At 37.5% G+C, this 17612-nt stretch overlaps 1 protein-coding gene across 1 annotated transcript; it reads right to left on the bottom strand.

Annotated features, from left to right (window-relative positions):
* Positions 1-787: 787 nt before the first annotated feature.
* Positions 788-1698, bottom strand: LOC105313940 (uncharacterized). The gene is made up of 2 exons (XM_011407769.1): positions 1416-1698; positions 788-1233 (listed from the first exon to the last, which is right to left on the bottom strand). The coding sequence occupies exons 1-2, from the start codon at positions 1696-1698 to the stop codon at positions 788-790; spliced, it is 729 nt and encodes a 242-aa protein (XP_011406071.1).
* Between the last annotated feature and the right edge of the window lie 15914 nt (positions 1699-17612).

Here is a 17612-nt window from a genome sequence, read left to right as displayed (position 1 = left end):
TTTGACATTCTGGATGTCAATAGGATGGCTTTATCATCCCTCTCTCCTGGGATTCTTCCTGGCAGAAATATTCTGTTCTACTCTGCCAACCTTTCCAAGAACGTTTTTATTTTCTCCGTATCCTCATCTGACAATGCATATTGGGGAAGCCTCCCCGTGTTTCCATGCACTCTAACAATTAAATAAAGTGAGTAGTAAGCATTGCTTAGACTATGGTATGCATAGCATGCTTTGATCTTCTGTAGATAATGAGGTGTTTAAAACTGCTAAACCACCTGCAGACAAGTGTCTAAACAGTTTAGAGACCTACCACACCCACAAATTTTAATATTAAATGTTTTGAATAACAAATGATAAGAAAAAAACTTACATGAAGTTGTCAGTTATCAACAGTTCATTTAAGGTTAAAGTTGACTGTAATATTAGAAGATCCAGCAAACTGAATTTGAGATGAAATAGCAGCCATAGCAGTCTTGACATCAGGCTCATTTGCTACAACTTTCTTTTCCAAAGGCTCATCACTGTCAAGTTTCATCTTCCCATTCAAAACATCAAAAGTGACAGACTTAAGGGTCTCTCCCACACGTTTATATGACCTAACTCCAGCTGTTGTTGAATGTCCAGTACGAAGCATAATCAGCTGCTCATCAATGCCAGCTTCAAAGAGACAAGTGGCAGCAGTAGAGCGAAGAGAGTGATTTGTAAAAAACCCTTGCAGACTAGCCCTTTGACAAATTTGCTTCACAGTATTGCTCAGCAAATTGTGACCTATTGCTCTACGGTTGTATCAGTCGTCATCATTCTTTGGATTCACTTTTGGTCCGAAATAAAAAGCATCTGCTGGTCTATCAGGAGGAAATTTTTCATTGTACAACTTGTATTGTCGTACAATACCACAATTAGGATTATCTGTATTAGCATGATGAACAACTTCTTTAGCAGACTTCTTACGATGCTTTAGACCACATTGGTTAGTCTTATCCTCCTTGTACACCGAATAAGAAACACTGGTTGGTGGCTCAACAAGACTCAACTGTGAAGGAGAATGGCGAAGCCTTCGATGTTTCTTTCCACTTCGCAAAGCAAAATATAGACCAATGTAGAAAACAAGTGTATCAACCAAAACTTGTGGGCTACTATCACCTGAGAAACCTTTCTCCCATAAAAGGTTTTCAATCTCCATCATAATGGGTTCAGATTGCTTCACAACATACTTCCTGTACTCTTCAAGTCCTACATATAAGCATCTATTGTATCACAAAACATAGAAAAAGCGGGGTCATTAAAAACATCAACATCACTCCTGTCATTAAATTTCAAAGTGCGTGATAAACCATAGCATATCTGATACCAATTAGTAGGGAGGGTAAGGTTGACTGTCACCACGCCTCACCTCAGAAACAAACTTGGTCAACTAGGTTCCACAGATATATCAATCAAACGAGCTGATAAAGCAAAGCCTCCTTCAGATTCCTCAATAAAATTAGCTTTCCTATAATCAGACCATTGACTCCACACGCTCATACACCAGCTCGTTTGCTTTCTTGTTTGTCTAGGTACCCCTTCCATCCTCACATCCTGAAGTTGCTCGCTAGTTTTAGGAATCGCCCAACAAGATGTAACAGGCGTCTTGAGGATTATTGGAGAGACAACAGGCGGGTCATGTTGAGACAGCAACTTGGCTATAGCATTCTCCATTTTTAACACACGAGGAGGGGACCACGCATGCACAGTGCGACCATAGTCTAAGCCGGTTATTGACCTCAGCCTCGGCATTACATTATTGTAGATACCTCAGGTTGATTAGATAACGTGATGCCTTGGCTTCGGTCAATAACCTTTACTTGTATACTTATCGTACATGTATAACTTGGTTTCAAACCCTCTGCAATTAAATGCCTCAGCAATGCCTTCAACCTACAGTGCTTAATGCCATGTTTGAACATCAAAAGCTTCACACACACCAAAAGCAATAATAATAATTATTATTTCTGTTTTTCCTCCTTATTTAGCTTCTTAGAATAACAATGATAACAGTAATAATAATAATAATAATAATAATACTTGTAACATTAACATTAATGTATTTCTATTTCTTTTCACCTTCCTCATGTTATGGAAATAGGTTGTTTGCTGCTCGATCCCAGCCATTGTGGTCTTCTTATTGGCTGAGGTCCTGTCACCCCTGTCTGTAGTGGCCATTAACTGAGCCATTACCACCAGGTGAAGCTGCTCCTTTGTCAATTCCTCCATATCCCACCTGATTCTCCTAAGATAATCCTCATACTGTAAGTAACATTTTTTGCCACAGCAACCTTCCCTGTAAAATTTATCAAAACTCTCTCTCAGATCAACTTCTCTCTCTTCTAGCTGTAGCTCTTGCTCTGGCTGCTCCTGCTGCACAAAGTCCTGCTCCACCTGCACTTGCTTTCCCTCAAGCAGCTGCTGACTTTTAAAAATCTCGTGCTCTTTAAGTATTTCCACTTGGATGAAGCTTTCACTATCACTTTCCATCTCATTGTGTAAGTCATCATCATCACTGTTTATATTGTTTGTTATTATAATGATAAAAGTAGTAAAAACATTTTCTTTCGTCTATAGCTATGAATACAGTTTAATGTTACGCATAATTTCTCATCCAGTACATCATAGAAGTAAGTTTCTCGTAGCTCTCCAACATCTGGATCCTCAAAGGAACCTTGACCTCCATTTAGAAGGTGAGAAATTTCTTCTGCTGACATCTTAGAGCGAGTAGGGAGCCTAGTGGCTGTCCCAATGACTTCTTAGTTCCTACCTTGTTGCTATGGTTTTGCCTTGTTGCCTAGCAGCTATAACCCTGCATACCTCCGTTTCTAATATCCGTGAATTATTCAAGTCGTGTAAATGGGAAAGTGTCTTTGAGATGGAGCCCATATCTTGCTAAGTACAAGGAGGAGTTACACGGCACATAGGGTATCATTTAATAAGTAATCACATACATAATGATATTCTTCAATAAAAAAATTATTGTGTATATGTTTTGTCGTCAGTCATCTTATTGTATTTGCCACCAATTGGTCAATTTTTTCGTGGTAGCCCACATATGATTGACACTTTCGAGGCAATGGCACCTCGTCGTGTGCATTTGACATAGTTATTGCCATATTACTATTAATAACAAAAAAAATCAATTAATTTTGACCATGCCCTCATGAATATTCAATTAGTGGCTAAAAAGTTTGCTCACGCTTTGCGCTCCTTAACATCAATTCTCCAAATGACGCATGTGCGTTCGTCATGACCAGTAGTGCTGTATAAACTAATGGCAACATGCGTAAATGCATCACATTACAAAACATTTCTATGCTGATGCATTGATGCATACTCCTATTGGTTTTTACAGCACTTCCTGTCATAACGCAAGCGCATAAAAAGCAATGCCTCATATTGAGAACCCACCTTTACAGTTTCTCCCCCCAATCCTAAAAGTTTGTGCACGCTTATGCTAGTCATCTATCATATGACGTGGAGACGGAAGATGGCTTGGTTTCAAGTAGATATGTGGATCATTTACATTAACGATTCTCAAACAGATCTGAGCCAGATCCCACTGTTGCGTTGAATTATTATCTGATGGATCTCAGACTGGAAACATACCTTAAGTGAACAATCTAAATATGGCTCAGCACGAAGTTTACATTGAAAAACTATTGCCAACCACTGCACAAGAGGACTCTCCCACTCAGATCTGTCACTTGACTTGTAGGACCTCCAATTGATTGTTATTTGCCCTCCCGTTATACTTAAAAGAGGAGGTATGTGGTGAACTCAACTAATGGATATGATGTCTATAGTTATTTTTGATAATGTAATTTATATAAATGTAATTACTTTCACCAAGTGCATTTTCTGTCTTTTCTAGAACATTATTTGTATAGGTGTATACACATGTATATATATTCTACCCTTCTGCGTTCTTGTTCAGTTCTTTTTTTGTTCTGTAATTTCTGTTCTTGGTCCCTTCTGGCTTTGTTCCTTCTCTTCTTTATTATGCTTGTGTTTGGAGTGATTGCTAACCGTTTGTGCTAATCATTCAACACATTTTCACTGCTAATTTAATGCCACAGACTTAATACTGTCCATGTTTTCCCTAAGTATTAAAGGTTTGCCTGGCTTTCCCTGTGGTAATGATGTGCAGAGTCTTACTAGTGGTCTACAGAAATGCTTAGCTATACTTCCTATGGATACACCTCACATTGCTTTTACTAACCATATAATGTTTCAGGGGCATATCTAGGAATTTCGAAAGGGGGTTGCTGGGTTACAGAAACGAATGAAATAGTCAATATGGGTGCATGAAGCGTGCCTCAATTTTGACCATGCCCACTTTTACGGTGGTAAAATGGTGTTTTCCTTTATTATAGTTTAATTATGGGTGGGGTCTGCATAATTTCAAGCATACTGGAACTTCTGATGGCTCGTTAAAGCAATGGAAACTGCTGAATTTATAATCAGGCGCTACATATCTTTATTAAGTGGCTTGGTAGTGATGCTAAAGTTTTGAACTTCAGCTATTTTTGTCAGAGCCCAGCCTTAAGGAGGGTGCCCAAGCACACTTAGCACCCATCCTTGATACACCTGTGTCTGGCAGCCTTAGCAGGGCCATTCTGAATTGCTATTTCACCGATTGCAGCATGTTCACTATCTCTGAGCTTATGGTATGGTCTTCGAGTTTTTTTAGTAGACAAGATAACTAACCACACCTAATTACTTGAAACAGTATAACAAGTGAGACGGGCATAGTGTTCCAGAGAGTGTAGTTCTGAAAAAACTGGTAAAATAGCTTCAAAGAGACTAAAGATTATTAATAAGAAGAATATAATAAATTCAAGAGCACTGCAGACAGGAGCTTTACTTTATTATGTCATTTTCAATTTAACTGCATCTTGGTTTATGTATGTTTTATTGGTTTTTAATTGATTTTTTATGACAGTGAATAATTGCAGCTGCCATTGTAACCCGAGCTGCGGTATCTTATGGGAGTCAAACTTACAGAGAGAGAAGAATCACGAACAACTAAACACATTAAATGACCAAGAGAGACAACAACTACAACTCTAGTACAAAACCTATACACACTAGATATAGTACATAACAAAGATTACATAGCATAAACCACAACCTAATGAATGTTACAATTACTAGAACGAACAATCCATTTAATATGATCATTGTTTAAGTTCTAAGGTATTTTCTTGCCAGACATTGCAAATGAGCATAAACACATGTGTAGCCCCTGCTTCTGCCATTATAACACTGATCTATCATGACTTGTACTCTGAGATTAGGATTAAAATTGCATAAAGGAAAATTTTCAAAACTTTATTCAGTGGTACCTTGAAATGTGGACCCCTTGAGATAAGGACATAGTGGTTATGTGGACAGTTGCAGCTGGTGTGGACAATAAGCCAGAGGACACTATTGGTGAACCCCTCAGTTAAGGACACATCTTTATTCCGTAATTCGGCCACTTTCTTGATCCCTAACTGGATGCTGGCCATTAAATAAGAACCCATAATGCGGATATAAGCCACACCCAGTGTGTGGTCTTACTAATTCATGTAATAATTTTACTAATGTAATAAGGCCATGCTGAATAATAGAATGAAGAATGTCTTTTGACTTCTGCAAGTATGTTTCTGAGTGATACCAGCGATACTTGCAAGGACTTTCTAGTCCATATCCAGTTTCTCTGTTCACCCTGTTGGCAGTGTGACTGCAACAACATAGAGTCCTTCATTTTAGCAACAGCACTGGCGTCCATGTATTAGTTCATTAATTTGTTACTGTTTTAAAAAACCCTTAAGTATGGACACCCTTATTATCAGGAGACATTGGGGAGGTCCCAATGGTGTCCGCATTTCTCGGTTTCACTGCATTCAGTGCTGGTACATATATACTATAATGTATACTAGTTCACGAACATGACTGGCCAATTCAAAAATCATAGACAGTCAGTGGTATGCTCGCTGTCCAATAATGTCACTATTGGCAGAGATGGTAGATTTTTGCAAGGCATATAATCCTTACTCCTTAATAGGCCCTAATTGCCTTTTCCTGTTGAATCGCACCGTAATATATTGAAGTAGTGGATCACTGGCCTTAACAATTAATTTTTTGCGAAGCATCATATCTACTCCCACTGGATATCAAATGTTTGCATGCTTCATGTTTCCAAGTGAATGGATTTTAGTGCTGTTCAGCTTGACATAAAATTTATTGTTGCACGGTCTCACAGGAATCTTGTACTATACCTTTACGGGCTGGTTTACGATACGACACATAGCATAGCATATGGGGAACGTTTGTTCATTTATCAACGATGACATGCAACGTTAGAATAAGCATTTGACCGTCAATAGCTGAGCGTTCAGCCAATCAAATCAAAGCTACCACGTGATTAAACTCACCACACACTTGATAAAATGGAGGACAAGCTCAATGAAGTATGAGAGGCTACCAGTGTTCGTGGCAAGTGTCTTCAAGAGCCTACAAAGACTTGCAGACAAAGGAAAATGCATGGAAAGAAGTCGCTGAGATGGTTAGTAAACATTTTATTCCTAAAAATACTGTCATAAGAAAAAAATAAGGTTAGGGGACAAGTTAAATCTCAGGACTGCCAGAGGAAATGGAAAGCCTTAAGAGATAAAAGTGTGACGGAAAAAAAAGGTGAAGAAGAGGAAGAGTGGAGAAGGCTTAGTGTCTGTTTCTTGTTGGCTCACATTCAGGCAATGATGTGTCAGACACCATTTAGCACAGAACATAAGTTTAGACTCTGTTGTTGAAGCTTTATCTGTGTGATATATTCCCATGGAACATCAAGTAACTTTGGTAGCAGTTCCACTGAACCAGCACAAGACGAGAATGATACAAATGATGCTATTGACATTGAAAATAGTAGCAGCGCTTCATTCAAGTAAATTTTATTCATTATAATTGACTGTGTATTATACAAACTTTCCTGGCATTATGTATAGTAAAATGGATGAATCTTCGTCTCCTGAAACTGCTGGTACCAGCAGCAACAGTAGCAGCAGTGCTTCCTCTCCTGGAACAAAACCATTAAGTAATTTTTCCATAGCTTATCTATACTACATTGTTTTTCTTTTCGTTTTTCTCTTTCAGTCAAATGACAGCCAAGGAACAAGCGTAACATTGTAAAAATAAATCCTATAATTGATTTCACCACCTTGCATGCATAGCTAGGCACACATTAAGACTTACAGAGGTTCTCTCTACCTGCAACTGCTTCTAGAGAAGTTGTTAGACAGTATTTCTATGTTTTCTGGCTGTTAGAAAGCTCATAACTTTGTCCTGTGTGTAAGCTGCCGTTTTGTTTTCCGTGGCCACACCCACTTACGTAAAGGAGCGTGGGCGGGTGGTTGCTAAGGCTTGTTATTTCTCCAATACAACATGTATAGAAGAAATATAAGTGTGGACATACAAATATATATATATATGTATAGATAGCACGACGGTGAAATCAATTATAGGAACGACCTGGGGGCTTCGCCCCCAGGTCGTTAAAAAGAAAAGCAAAGCAAATGAAGTGGATGAACTACTTTTACAAAGCTTTCACTTATTTCAAGAGAACAAGAGGGCTAGAAGAGATGTTGATGACAAAGGTCACTATGATGAACCAATAGCAGCCACTCACTGACGTTTTACCGCTCGAAAAAAGGCACTGGCTAAGACGGAGATCCAGTAAGTTCTTTTCAATTTTGGACTTCTACCCCATCAACTAGTGATACTCATGACCATCACACACCACATCATTATAGTCAAAACTTGAATTATTAATTTTTGTGCATGTATCTCGAATTGGTCACTTATTATTAACATCATGAATTATTTAACATCTATTCGTCAAACATAACTGTACTGCCAGCACAGCTCTCAAGCTTGACTTCTAAAATATACATTAAAACCGTCTGTAATTTTTGAAGCTGCTCTGGAGTACCTAGATAGATAAACTTGTTTAACTTATATCGCCATGACAGAACCTTTGTGTTTCATTTACCTGTTGCTGCCAACTTGGGTCACAGATGTCAACCGAGACGGTTCTTCTTCTTTCCTCTGATTTCCTACAACTATGCTTCCCCCACCATCTTGACCTTCATTAAATCCAGGTGGAGAGTACACAGACAACTCTGTAGTTCAGAGGTAATTATGTACAACCATTGAATCTTTTTTGTACCCTTCTACTCTCTCTCTGGCCTGGCAATTATTAGATGGCGAAATATTTTCCACCTGGCAGGCAATATTTGAAAAGATTTTTCTATTATATGTCTGGCCCTGCTCAATCTATAGTTAAATATAGCCTTGTTCTCTGTATGGTAGGAAAATCATGTGTCAATAGTCTAATATTAATTTTACCTGATATATATCTTTCTTGGTATGGATGTAGCAAGTTTTCCTTTACAGGAAAAGCTTCGTCACCAACAATTACAAATGGGTAATTGGGTAAGGTAGTTCTTGGCAAGGGAGAGAGTTGAGGGATACAGAGGATGCGCCACTGTCAAAAGCCTGACCAAATGAAGAGTTTGAGAAAACGCCTCCATCACTGTGATGACCTGTTTTGCCAATGTCAACCAGAGTAAACCGTCCACAATTATAAGCTTAAAAATTCGTAAACACTTGCCTGTAGTGAGCATCACAATGCCATCAGTAAAATGAAGTGTGTCCCTTTATAATTAAAGATGTTGGAGCAAGCATTTTCAGGAGCCTGAATAACAATGTGCTTTCCGTCTGTGCACCTAAATTAATCTTTCTCTATTTGTGTCACACAAATACATAAATTTTACAAACCAATACAATGTGAAAAGTTCCATAGTTGCTCAAACTGCTTGCTGAACCCCTTCCATTCAGGCTCTAAATTTGGTGCTTGTTCATACTTGGGCCTTACATGTGTCCTTTACAATGCCACATACAGTGGATCGACCCATCTGAAAACTGAATGACAGTGAAACCTATTTGAATATGTACATGAATTAAAATGAAATAGGACCCCCAAAAATATCAGGCTCATCTCACCTGGGAATTACCAGTGGCTAGAAATTGCAATGTGACAGCCAATCTTTCAGCTGGACTTAACTCAGAATGTAGTAATACCTATGACTAAACATTGGGCTCACCTAAATGTTTTAAAGTAAATAGCTTTTTGCCTCTCAGACAATACTTTATCTTGAAATGAAGAGAGTCAAAACGTTCTTTAGACATCCTCGTAAATGGTATCCTCGAGCTAATAACCCAGCAAAAAAAATTTACTTAAGATCTTAGATATAATCTTTCAAATAACTGAATCAGATGTTAGAGCCAACAACAGGTATGATCTTGTAAGATTATGGGACAAGAAATTCGAAAATATGGCAAGATCCGATTGCTTATCAAGCAGGATCTTACATGATCTTAAGTATCTTTCAGGCAAGAATCTGCACGATCTTACTGCCTTTTCTTATACAAACTAACCCGGCAAAACAATTATGCATGTTCACACTGGCATGAAGCTGCATGATCTGACAACTATATCATGCAAGAAGTTACGTGATCTGACAACTATATCAGGCAAGAAATTACATCAACTGACCTCCATATCTGGCAAGAGATTGCATGATATGATTCACTATGATCAAGTACATGAAAATTGCTAGTATTATTACTTAAAGCATAATAGTCACTTATTTATTTGTTATATTTTATACCCATAGCATAAAGTCATGGATCATTTTTCTCTTTCTTCACCGATCTCTCTTTATCTAAACACTTTTGTGTACATTTTCTCTTAATAGTAGTAGCATGTTCCATAACAGCAGCATCTCCAAAAACTTTCTTCACACAATCAAACATACAGACACACTTATTGTTCATTCCAAATAATATACGAGATTGTTGCAGGGTCTAGTACTGGTTTCTGTTTTTCAAGATGCACTGTAGCAAGATGATACCATTTCAGTATTTCAGAAATCAATTCTTCAGAAGAATTGAAGCAATGAAACACAATTGTTCTGTGGTTGTCATCATTATGCACAACAACAGACGAGATTACTGTCACCATGACTGGCTTTTTGATTTAATTAAAGGAACAAACTGTTCCATCGAAACTGCCGCACACCTTTTAGTTATCTAGAATAATTGAGATTGACTTGTCTGATGACATTCCTTTCCTTTCATCATGCAGTAGCTTCGTAATACAATTAATGACTGGCTGAGACCACTCTGAATTAAGAATTGTGAATGAAAATGTCACTGTTTTTTAGCGAGTGACTTTGCAATATTCTGTCTCTCTGGTGTTGTAATAAAAAAGTTATGCCGTTGACCTGATCGGCATTTAAGGTTAATCTACATAAAATAATTATAAAGGCAGTATCCTATGTTGTAGAGCCTTATAAATGGAGGTCTCCTTCACTGAGCGATTCTCCTGGTACGTTTAAAGTGGACTGTACTATATCAGGAGCATTTCTGGAGAAGAGGCCCAAATTCAAATTTCTGCAAAATTCTTCAGACTTTTTCTTCTTTGTTCTTTTATCTTCTATCAACACAGAAATCTTTTAAACCAGGGAACCACTAGAGTTGGCTTTTACATCGATCCTTTGTGCTTGGGTCAAGGACTGGACAAGTAGTTTCAAAAAGAAGCAAGGACGGAGAACAAAATGGAAGCCAAAATCCAGCTAGAGACACCGTGTGGCTTTGTGGTTTGATGCCATTTTAATTTATGAACATGTCATCAGCATGAATATGATTAACCTAACCACACAATCATAACAGAATGTAATTTATAAATTTAAGAAAAAAGAATGGAAACAAGTAAATAAACAACATTGAAAATGAAAAAGTAGTACGATTGAATTGGAAAAAGTAAAAAACAAGAGAGTACTTGTAAACTGGTGATGTAAGAAATCCTGCACTATTGCATGAAAGACATGGCTTCATGTATAGGTCAGTATCTATCAGGTACTTTGTGTGGATTAATACAATTCTATTGGGTGATTTTCTTCATGCAGTGGTGTAGGATTCCTTAAATCACCAGTTTACAAGTACCCTTTTTTTTCTTTACTTTTTTCCTATTCAATCCTACTACTTTTCCATATTTAATGTTTTATATTTAATTGTTTATTATATATTGACACATAATTTGTTGAAACTCACCAATACTACAAAGCTCTTTATTAGAGCTACATGCTTCCATATTGTCCTCTTCCATCACAGTTTTAATTCGCGTGTCCTTCAGCATAGGACCCTACACAATTATTGGCTCTCTTCCTCCTGAACTCGTAAGCTTTACTTATGACACTATCCAATGAAAAGGATATGCACTTTTGACATTATTGCATAACATACTATGTCCCAACTGAGTTTGGACCAAGAAAAATTGGAATAAGTTTTTATAGGAATGTGGGATAAGAATGAGACTTTTACATGTCCTTAGTTGCTCAATGCTGCTTCAGGATCTCAGGTCTTGGGTCTCTCAGCCCTTGGGAACCCTGAGAACTGGGTTCCCCCTATAAACCCAATGGCACACCAAAGCTAACCGCAATGACGTTCTATGATGTCATAGTTTACATAAGCACATGTGGTCGAGCGCCCAACCTGTTAATTCTTCTTATAAAATGCTAATAGAGCAAGATCTTCTGATCATGATGGCCTTTATGAAAACTAGTTGACTCCAGCAGCTATTGTACTGCTTATCAGGAAGAACAAGACTGTTTTTAAAGTGAAACAAGACAGCCGAAATATCAGCCATGTCTCTATAAATATTATTATAACACGACATTAGTGACGTAACTACATTTTTCAAATTCCAATGCAGCTGCTTCCACTTCTGGTCCATTCTCAGTTTGGACATAGTATAATTATTATTCTAGAACATTCCAGGAATTATTGTGTTTTCTAGCACTTTGCCAACTATTCTTATTTATCTGTATGTACAATATTATTACACATGTTACCAAAACATTGCATTCGTTTAAATTTCGTATATAAGTATTCTGTTGTTGCATTGATTATATAGGTTTTAGTTATTGGTTCTTGTTTTATTGAAGACTAAGTAAAGTTAACTTGGTTGTATTCAAATAATGTAACATCTTATGATTGAAGCATAGCTGAGAATAAAACTGCTCTTCTACCATTGAATAAACTCAAATTATGTTACTTGGAAACTACAATGTCGTATGGCTTTAATGAAGGTTGGACTTTGGAGAATTGTTTGTGGTGTAGAAACAACTCCTGATCCGAGTCGATCTGAGGTGTACACTAATTTTTTGGCAAGAGATGGTGCTCTTTCCATTATAATCATGTCCATGAAGCTGTTGTAGCTTTACCTAATTGGAGAAGACCCGGAATATCCAGTGAAGGTGTATAAAACATTGTAGGATCAGTATCAACGGAAAACGTGGGCAAACAAGCCGTCTCTGTGGAGGAAACTGTAGTCATTGAAGCTTGGAGAAAAGGATTTTGTTCAGGATCATATCAAGTCAATGATTGAGATATTTCATTAGCTTTCTGTGGCAGGAGATGCTATTTCAGCATGGTCCATCTGTATGCTAGTTTGCCAGAATCATTTATTATACTTGTTACTGCCCTAGAAGCTATCTCTGAAGACCCTAAAATGGAAGTGGTGACTAAACATTTACATGAGAAGAGAAAGATGATGGATGGAGCTGCTGGTAACATGAGCAGTGAAAATGCCATGACCACAAACCATCACAGAACAGTACCATTGAGATGCCATTTGTGCAAGAAATTGAGGCATATACAAGGGTATTGCACTGGGGAAACCACATCAGGAGAGAAGCTGCCTCCTCAGGATACAAAGCGAAGAAAATATAGACACAAAGCTAATCCAATCACTGCAACAAAGGAAAGTAAGTCTGATTGTGATGCAATTGTTCTAGCTCTGAACCTTATTCTATCAGTTGGAGAGTCAAGCAAAAGGTCGAGGAATGGGATTGTGGACTGTGGTGCAACTTGCCACATTTGATCAGTTCTATGAACTATTAAACCAGGATAAGCCAGTGGAAGTAGCTTTGGGTGATGGACAGTTATTAAAGGCTCACAGGGGTGGTGTTGTTGAGTTGACAATTATATCACCAGATAGCAAGGATGGAAACTGTTGATTAAGTGATGTTCTATATGTTTCCCAACTGTCATACAGTCTTATTAGTGTTCCAAAGGCTACAGAAAATGTAGCAAAGGTTACATTGTCTTATCAGTGATAAGCAACAGAGACTAATAGTGAAAGTTGGAAAGTTGTATTATCTGAGAGGAATTTAACAAGCAAATACAGTTCATGATCAATTGTCCTCATCAAAAGAGTATGTTATGGGTTGTAGATATGGACACTTAAACTCAAAAAATCTGATTAAATTATGAAAGGAAGGATTGGTTTTAGGCTTGATGTTGATGACATTAAACCAATAAAGTCTGAGTCAGGTAAAAAGGAATACAGCACCATACTAAATTTGCTAAGGCAAGTTTCCAAGGGGCTAAGAAACCATTGGAGCTAGTACATAGTGATGTATGTGGGAAGTTGAGTGAGACATCTCTTGTTGGAGCCGTGTACTTTGTCACATTCTTTAACAATTACTCTTGTTATGTGTGGGTGTATCCACTGAGATGGAAGAGTGAAGTATTTAGTTGGTTTTTATAATGGAAAGCATTAGTAGAGAAATCAACAGGACACACATTAAAAGCCACTTGTACAGACAATGGTGAAGAGTATGTGTCTTCTGAATTCACAAAATTCCTTAAGTCACAGGTAGTTAGACATTTGCGCACATTACTCAGGACCCCTCAACAAAACAGTGTGTCAGATTGGATGAATAGAACTTTTCTTGAGAGTATGAGATTAATGCTATCTGATTCCAGAATACTTTAAAAAATTTGGGCTGCCGCTCTGTCTACTGCATGCTGCCTATAGGAATCCAACATCAGCATTAGATAAGATGATACCCTATGAAGCATTCACAGGTGCAAAACCACTTGTGATTTATTCTAGAGTGCTGCTTATGCACATACACCTAGTAAAGAATGCCAGAAACTCGACTCAAAATCTAGAAAATGCTTTTTCATGGGATATGGTATTGATGTAAAAGGATATCATCTTTATGATTTGCAAAAATCACATGTATTCTTCAGTCAAGTTGTCATCTTCGATGAATCTGTGAGAGGATGGGAAGAACTACAAAAGCCACAAGATTCTGTGGAGATTGAAGGCGGTGTTATGGATCCACAACATGAATGTGAAGGTGAAAAACAGTTACGAAGCTATTGACCAGTACAACAAGTGAGTCATAAGATATTCGGAGAGGTCTAAGAGATGACAAGATTGGTATGGAATATGGAAAAATGCTGCTGTTGAGCATTGGGGTAAACCCAGTACTTATAATGATGCTGTATCATGTAGGAAGGATATTCCAAGGATTGTTGGAATATTGCCATGCAAGAGGAGACCAACTCTATGCACAATAATCAAGTAAGGAATGTTGTTGATATACCTAAATGGAAAAGGGTGATGAGTAGCAAGAGGGTTTTTAAACGCAAGATTGGATTAAAAGGTGGAATAGAGTGGTATGAAGCACACTTAGTGGCCCAAGGTTTGTCCCAAAGACAGATTGGATTATGATGAAACTTTCAGTTCATTGGTCCATTTTGAATCTATTCAAACAGTAATTGCCCTTGCTGACAAGAAGAAACAACAAGTGCATCACATGGATGTGACAACAGGTTTTCTTAGTGGCGAATTGAAGGAAGAGGTATACCTGCAGCAGACAGAAGGTTTTGTTACTAAAGATCAGAAAGAATGGGTCTGCAAATTGAAAAGAAGCATTAAAGGTTTGTGAGTCTCCAAGATGATGGAATTTTACAGTCGATAACCGCGTACAGTGGTTGGGTTTTAAGCAGACAACAAGTGACCCTTGCCTGTATGTAAGTAAAAAAGGAGAGTTACTTAAAGTAGCTGTAAACGTTGATGATACTCTACTTGCAGGACAGAGTTTTAAACGGATGAATTAAGTTAAGAATGCAATAGGAGACTGTTTTAAAGTCAAGGATATGGGAGAATAATTATTAAACTACTTTTAAAGTAAAAAGTAGTCCAGAACAAGAAGAATCATTCAATACAGATGAGTCAGCCTGGATACATTGATGACATTCTTCATAAATTTAAGATTGATCATGCTAAAAACGTCAGCACTCTAATATTAAGTTATTAAGGGAAGATGAAGGTTCTGCGGATGTGGATGAGTCACTTTATCAGTCAGTTATTGGCAGGTTGTTGTATTGGGCTACTAGAACTAGACCAGATTTGGCATAAACAGTTAGCAATGTGGCTAAGTTCTGTTCTGACCCCCTGAAACCACACTAAATAGCTATGAAACAAATCATGAGATATCTTCAGGGAATAAAAGATTATGGATTGCTATATCAGAAAATTGCAAAGGATTGTTGGATTTCTAAATGCAGACTGCCTGGGGACCTAAATGATTACAGGTCTACCTCAGGTTATATATATCAGATTGGTGGAACCACAGTGTTATGGAAAAGTCAAAAACAGACGTGTGTGGCATTATCAACAGCTGAGGCTGAATATATTAATTTAGCAGGAGCAGCTCAGGAAGTTATCTGGATGTGTCGCTTACTTACCGAACTGAAGAATCAGCCAAGCACTGCAACTGTAATCTATGAGGATAAACAATCGTGCATTTGCATGAGCATATCCAAGGGGTGGCTGAGGGGCTTGAGCACCCCCATCATGTCTGGGCTCAGAGAAAATGACTGAAATCCTAGACTCTTGCATCACTACCAAGCCTCTAAACGTTACCTAACCCTTCCAGATCATAATTTTAGTAGTTTACAGTGCTTTAAGGGGCAATCAGAAGTCGTCAGAAGTACTGGAATTATCATGAGCACACCCATAATTCACAAAAATGAAGACAAACACCATTTGACTGCCATAAATTGGGGTCTTGCCAAAATTGCAGCGCTCTTAGCGCATCTTCAGCACTCCCTTTTTCCAGTTTCTGGATACACCGGTGATAAAAACCTTCAGTTCCACACTTGTTCTAAACATAAAGGGATAAAGTACCACTATGCCAGTCAACAAGTGAAAGAAGGCGATATTACAGTCCTTCTGCAGAATTGGTATCGGATATGTTAACTAAGGGCCTATCTCAAGATAAGTTTTTGAAGTTTAGAGAAATAGCAGGAGTTAAGGAAATGCAAAATGTCTACAGTGAGAAGAAGTGAAGAGGATGTACTTTTGACATTATTGCATTATAATTATTACTGTAGAACCTTCTAGTACTTTTTGTATTTTCTAGGACTTTCCTAATTGTTCTTATTCATCTGTATGTACCTTATTATTACACATGTTACCATAACATTCTACATTCTTTTCAGTTTCGTTTATAAGTGTTCTGTGGTTATGTTGATTATGTAGTTCTTAGTTAATGGTTCTTGCTTTATTCAACACTTTCACAGTTTGGATTAAAAATAGTTAAATCATCTCGTTGGCGGATGTTTTGTACAATGAGGTAGCTGCAAATGTAGTTGCTATTATAGAAACAGTACAAGCATACATAATAAGTTTATTTTGTTTTGGGCAAAGGAACACTTAAAGTACTTGTGCCAATGTTATGTTTTATAGTTAACTTTTAGTCAAAATGCAAGAAAGTATCTTTCAACTCTTATTAAAAGCATTACTAAACAGACATAATTTGTAATTGTCGTTACACATTGTAGACCATGTTTATACAAAACGCCTAGCAATATTTGTAGCTTTCCATTATTCACAAGTCCTAAAACATGGATTCAAGGAGAGCCTTCTTGCCGCAAGAAGCACAGCTTCGAGGCCATGCTGACATTTTCTGCATCAGTTTGCATGGAATTCTGCTACAACTCACTCATTCTCTAATGCAAATGCTCTCACAATGATGAATCACTGTTGTAACCATTTCTGTTATAAACAGAAACTTCTTCTGTGCTTTTATATTGCTATCCATCTGTGTCATGATAAGCTACTGCATGTCAATGGAACTTGTGGTCATGGCACGTTCAGTAATATTCATAGTTGTTGCGGTAACGAGTATACAAAATGGCAGTAACTACTAGAAGAGTTACTAGAACAAGTAATCGTAAAAGGGAAGGTTACTACAGACAGTTAAGTGGAGATAAAGAAGATAAAGATGTGCATAGAAGAGACATTGGAAGTTAGGACAAATGATTGTTATGAAGATGAAAGACTTGTAGAAATGAAAACAATAAAAGTTGGCTGTATGTAATGCATTACTGAATGGGCTGACATGATATGGTATTGTTAGAGTACCGTTTATTAGGTAGAACTATTCCAAAGAACAGGCAACGTGGATCCCATCATCAGAGATATCAGCATCTGCTATCAGGTGAGGACTATATAGTCATGATAAAAAAAAATTATTGGTTTATGTAAATTATTACATGACCACTTACAGTCATACTTGATGCTGCGAACTTACCATTGGACAATTAATTTTCGTGAATACTAATGAGAATTTCCATGGAAATGGTTTAAATAGTTGCTATGTAGATTGACCACATGT

The sequence above is a fragment of the Amphimedon queenslandica genome, unplaced genomic scaffold (assembly GCF_000090795.2).
Source record: "Amphimedon queenslandica unplaced genomic scaffold, v1.1 AMPQUscaffold_13170, whole genome shotgun sequence".
Lineage (NCBI taxonomy): Eukaryota > Metazoa > Porifera > Demospongiae > Haplosclerida > Niphatidae > Amphimedon > Amphimedon queenslandica.
This window is presented reverse-complemented; position numbering and strand designations above follow the sequence as displayed.

Coding starts and splice junctions, on each gene's coding strand:
- LOC105313940 (XM_011407769.1), bottom strand. CDS start 1,698: ATGGAGAATGCTATAGCCAAGTTGCTGTCTCAACATGACCCGCCTGTT. Junction 1,234..1,415: donor TGATATATCTGTGGAACCTA/GTTGACCAAGTT, acceptor GCTTATATGTAG/GACTTGAAGAGTACAGGAAG.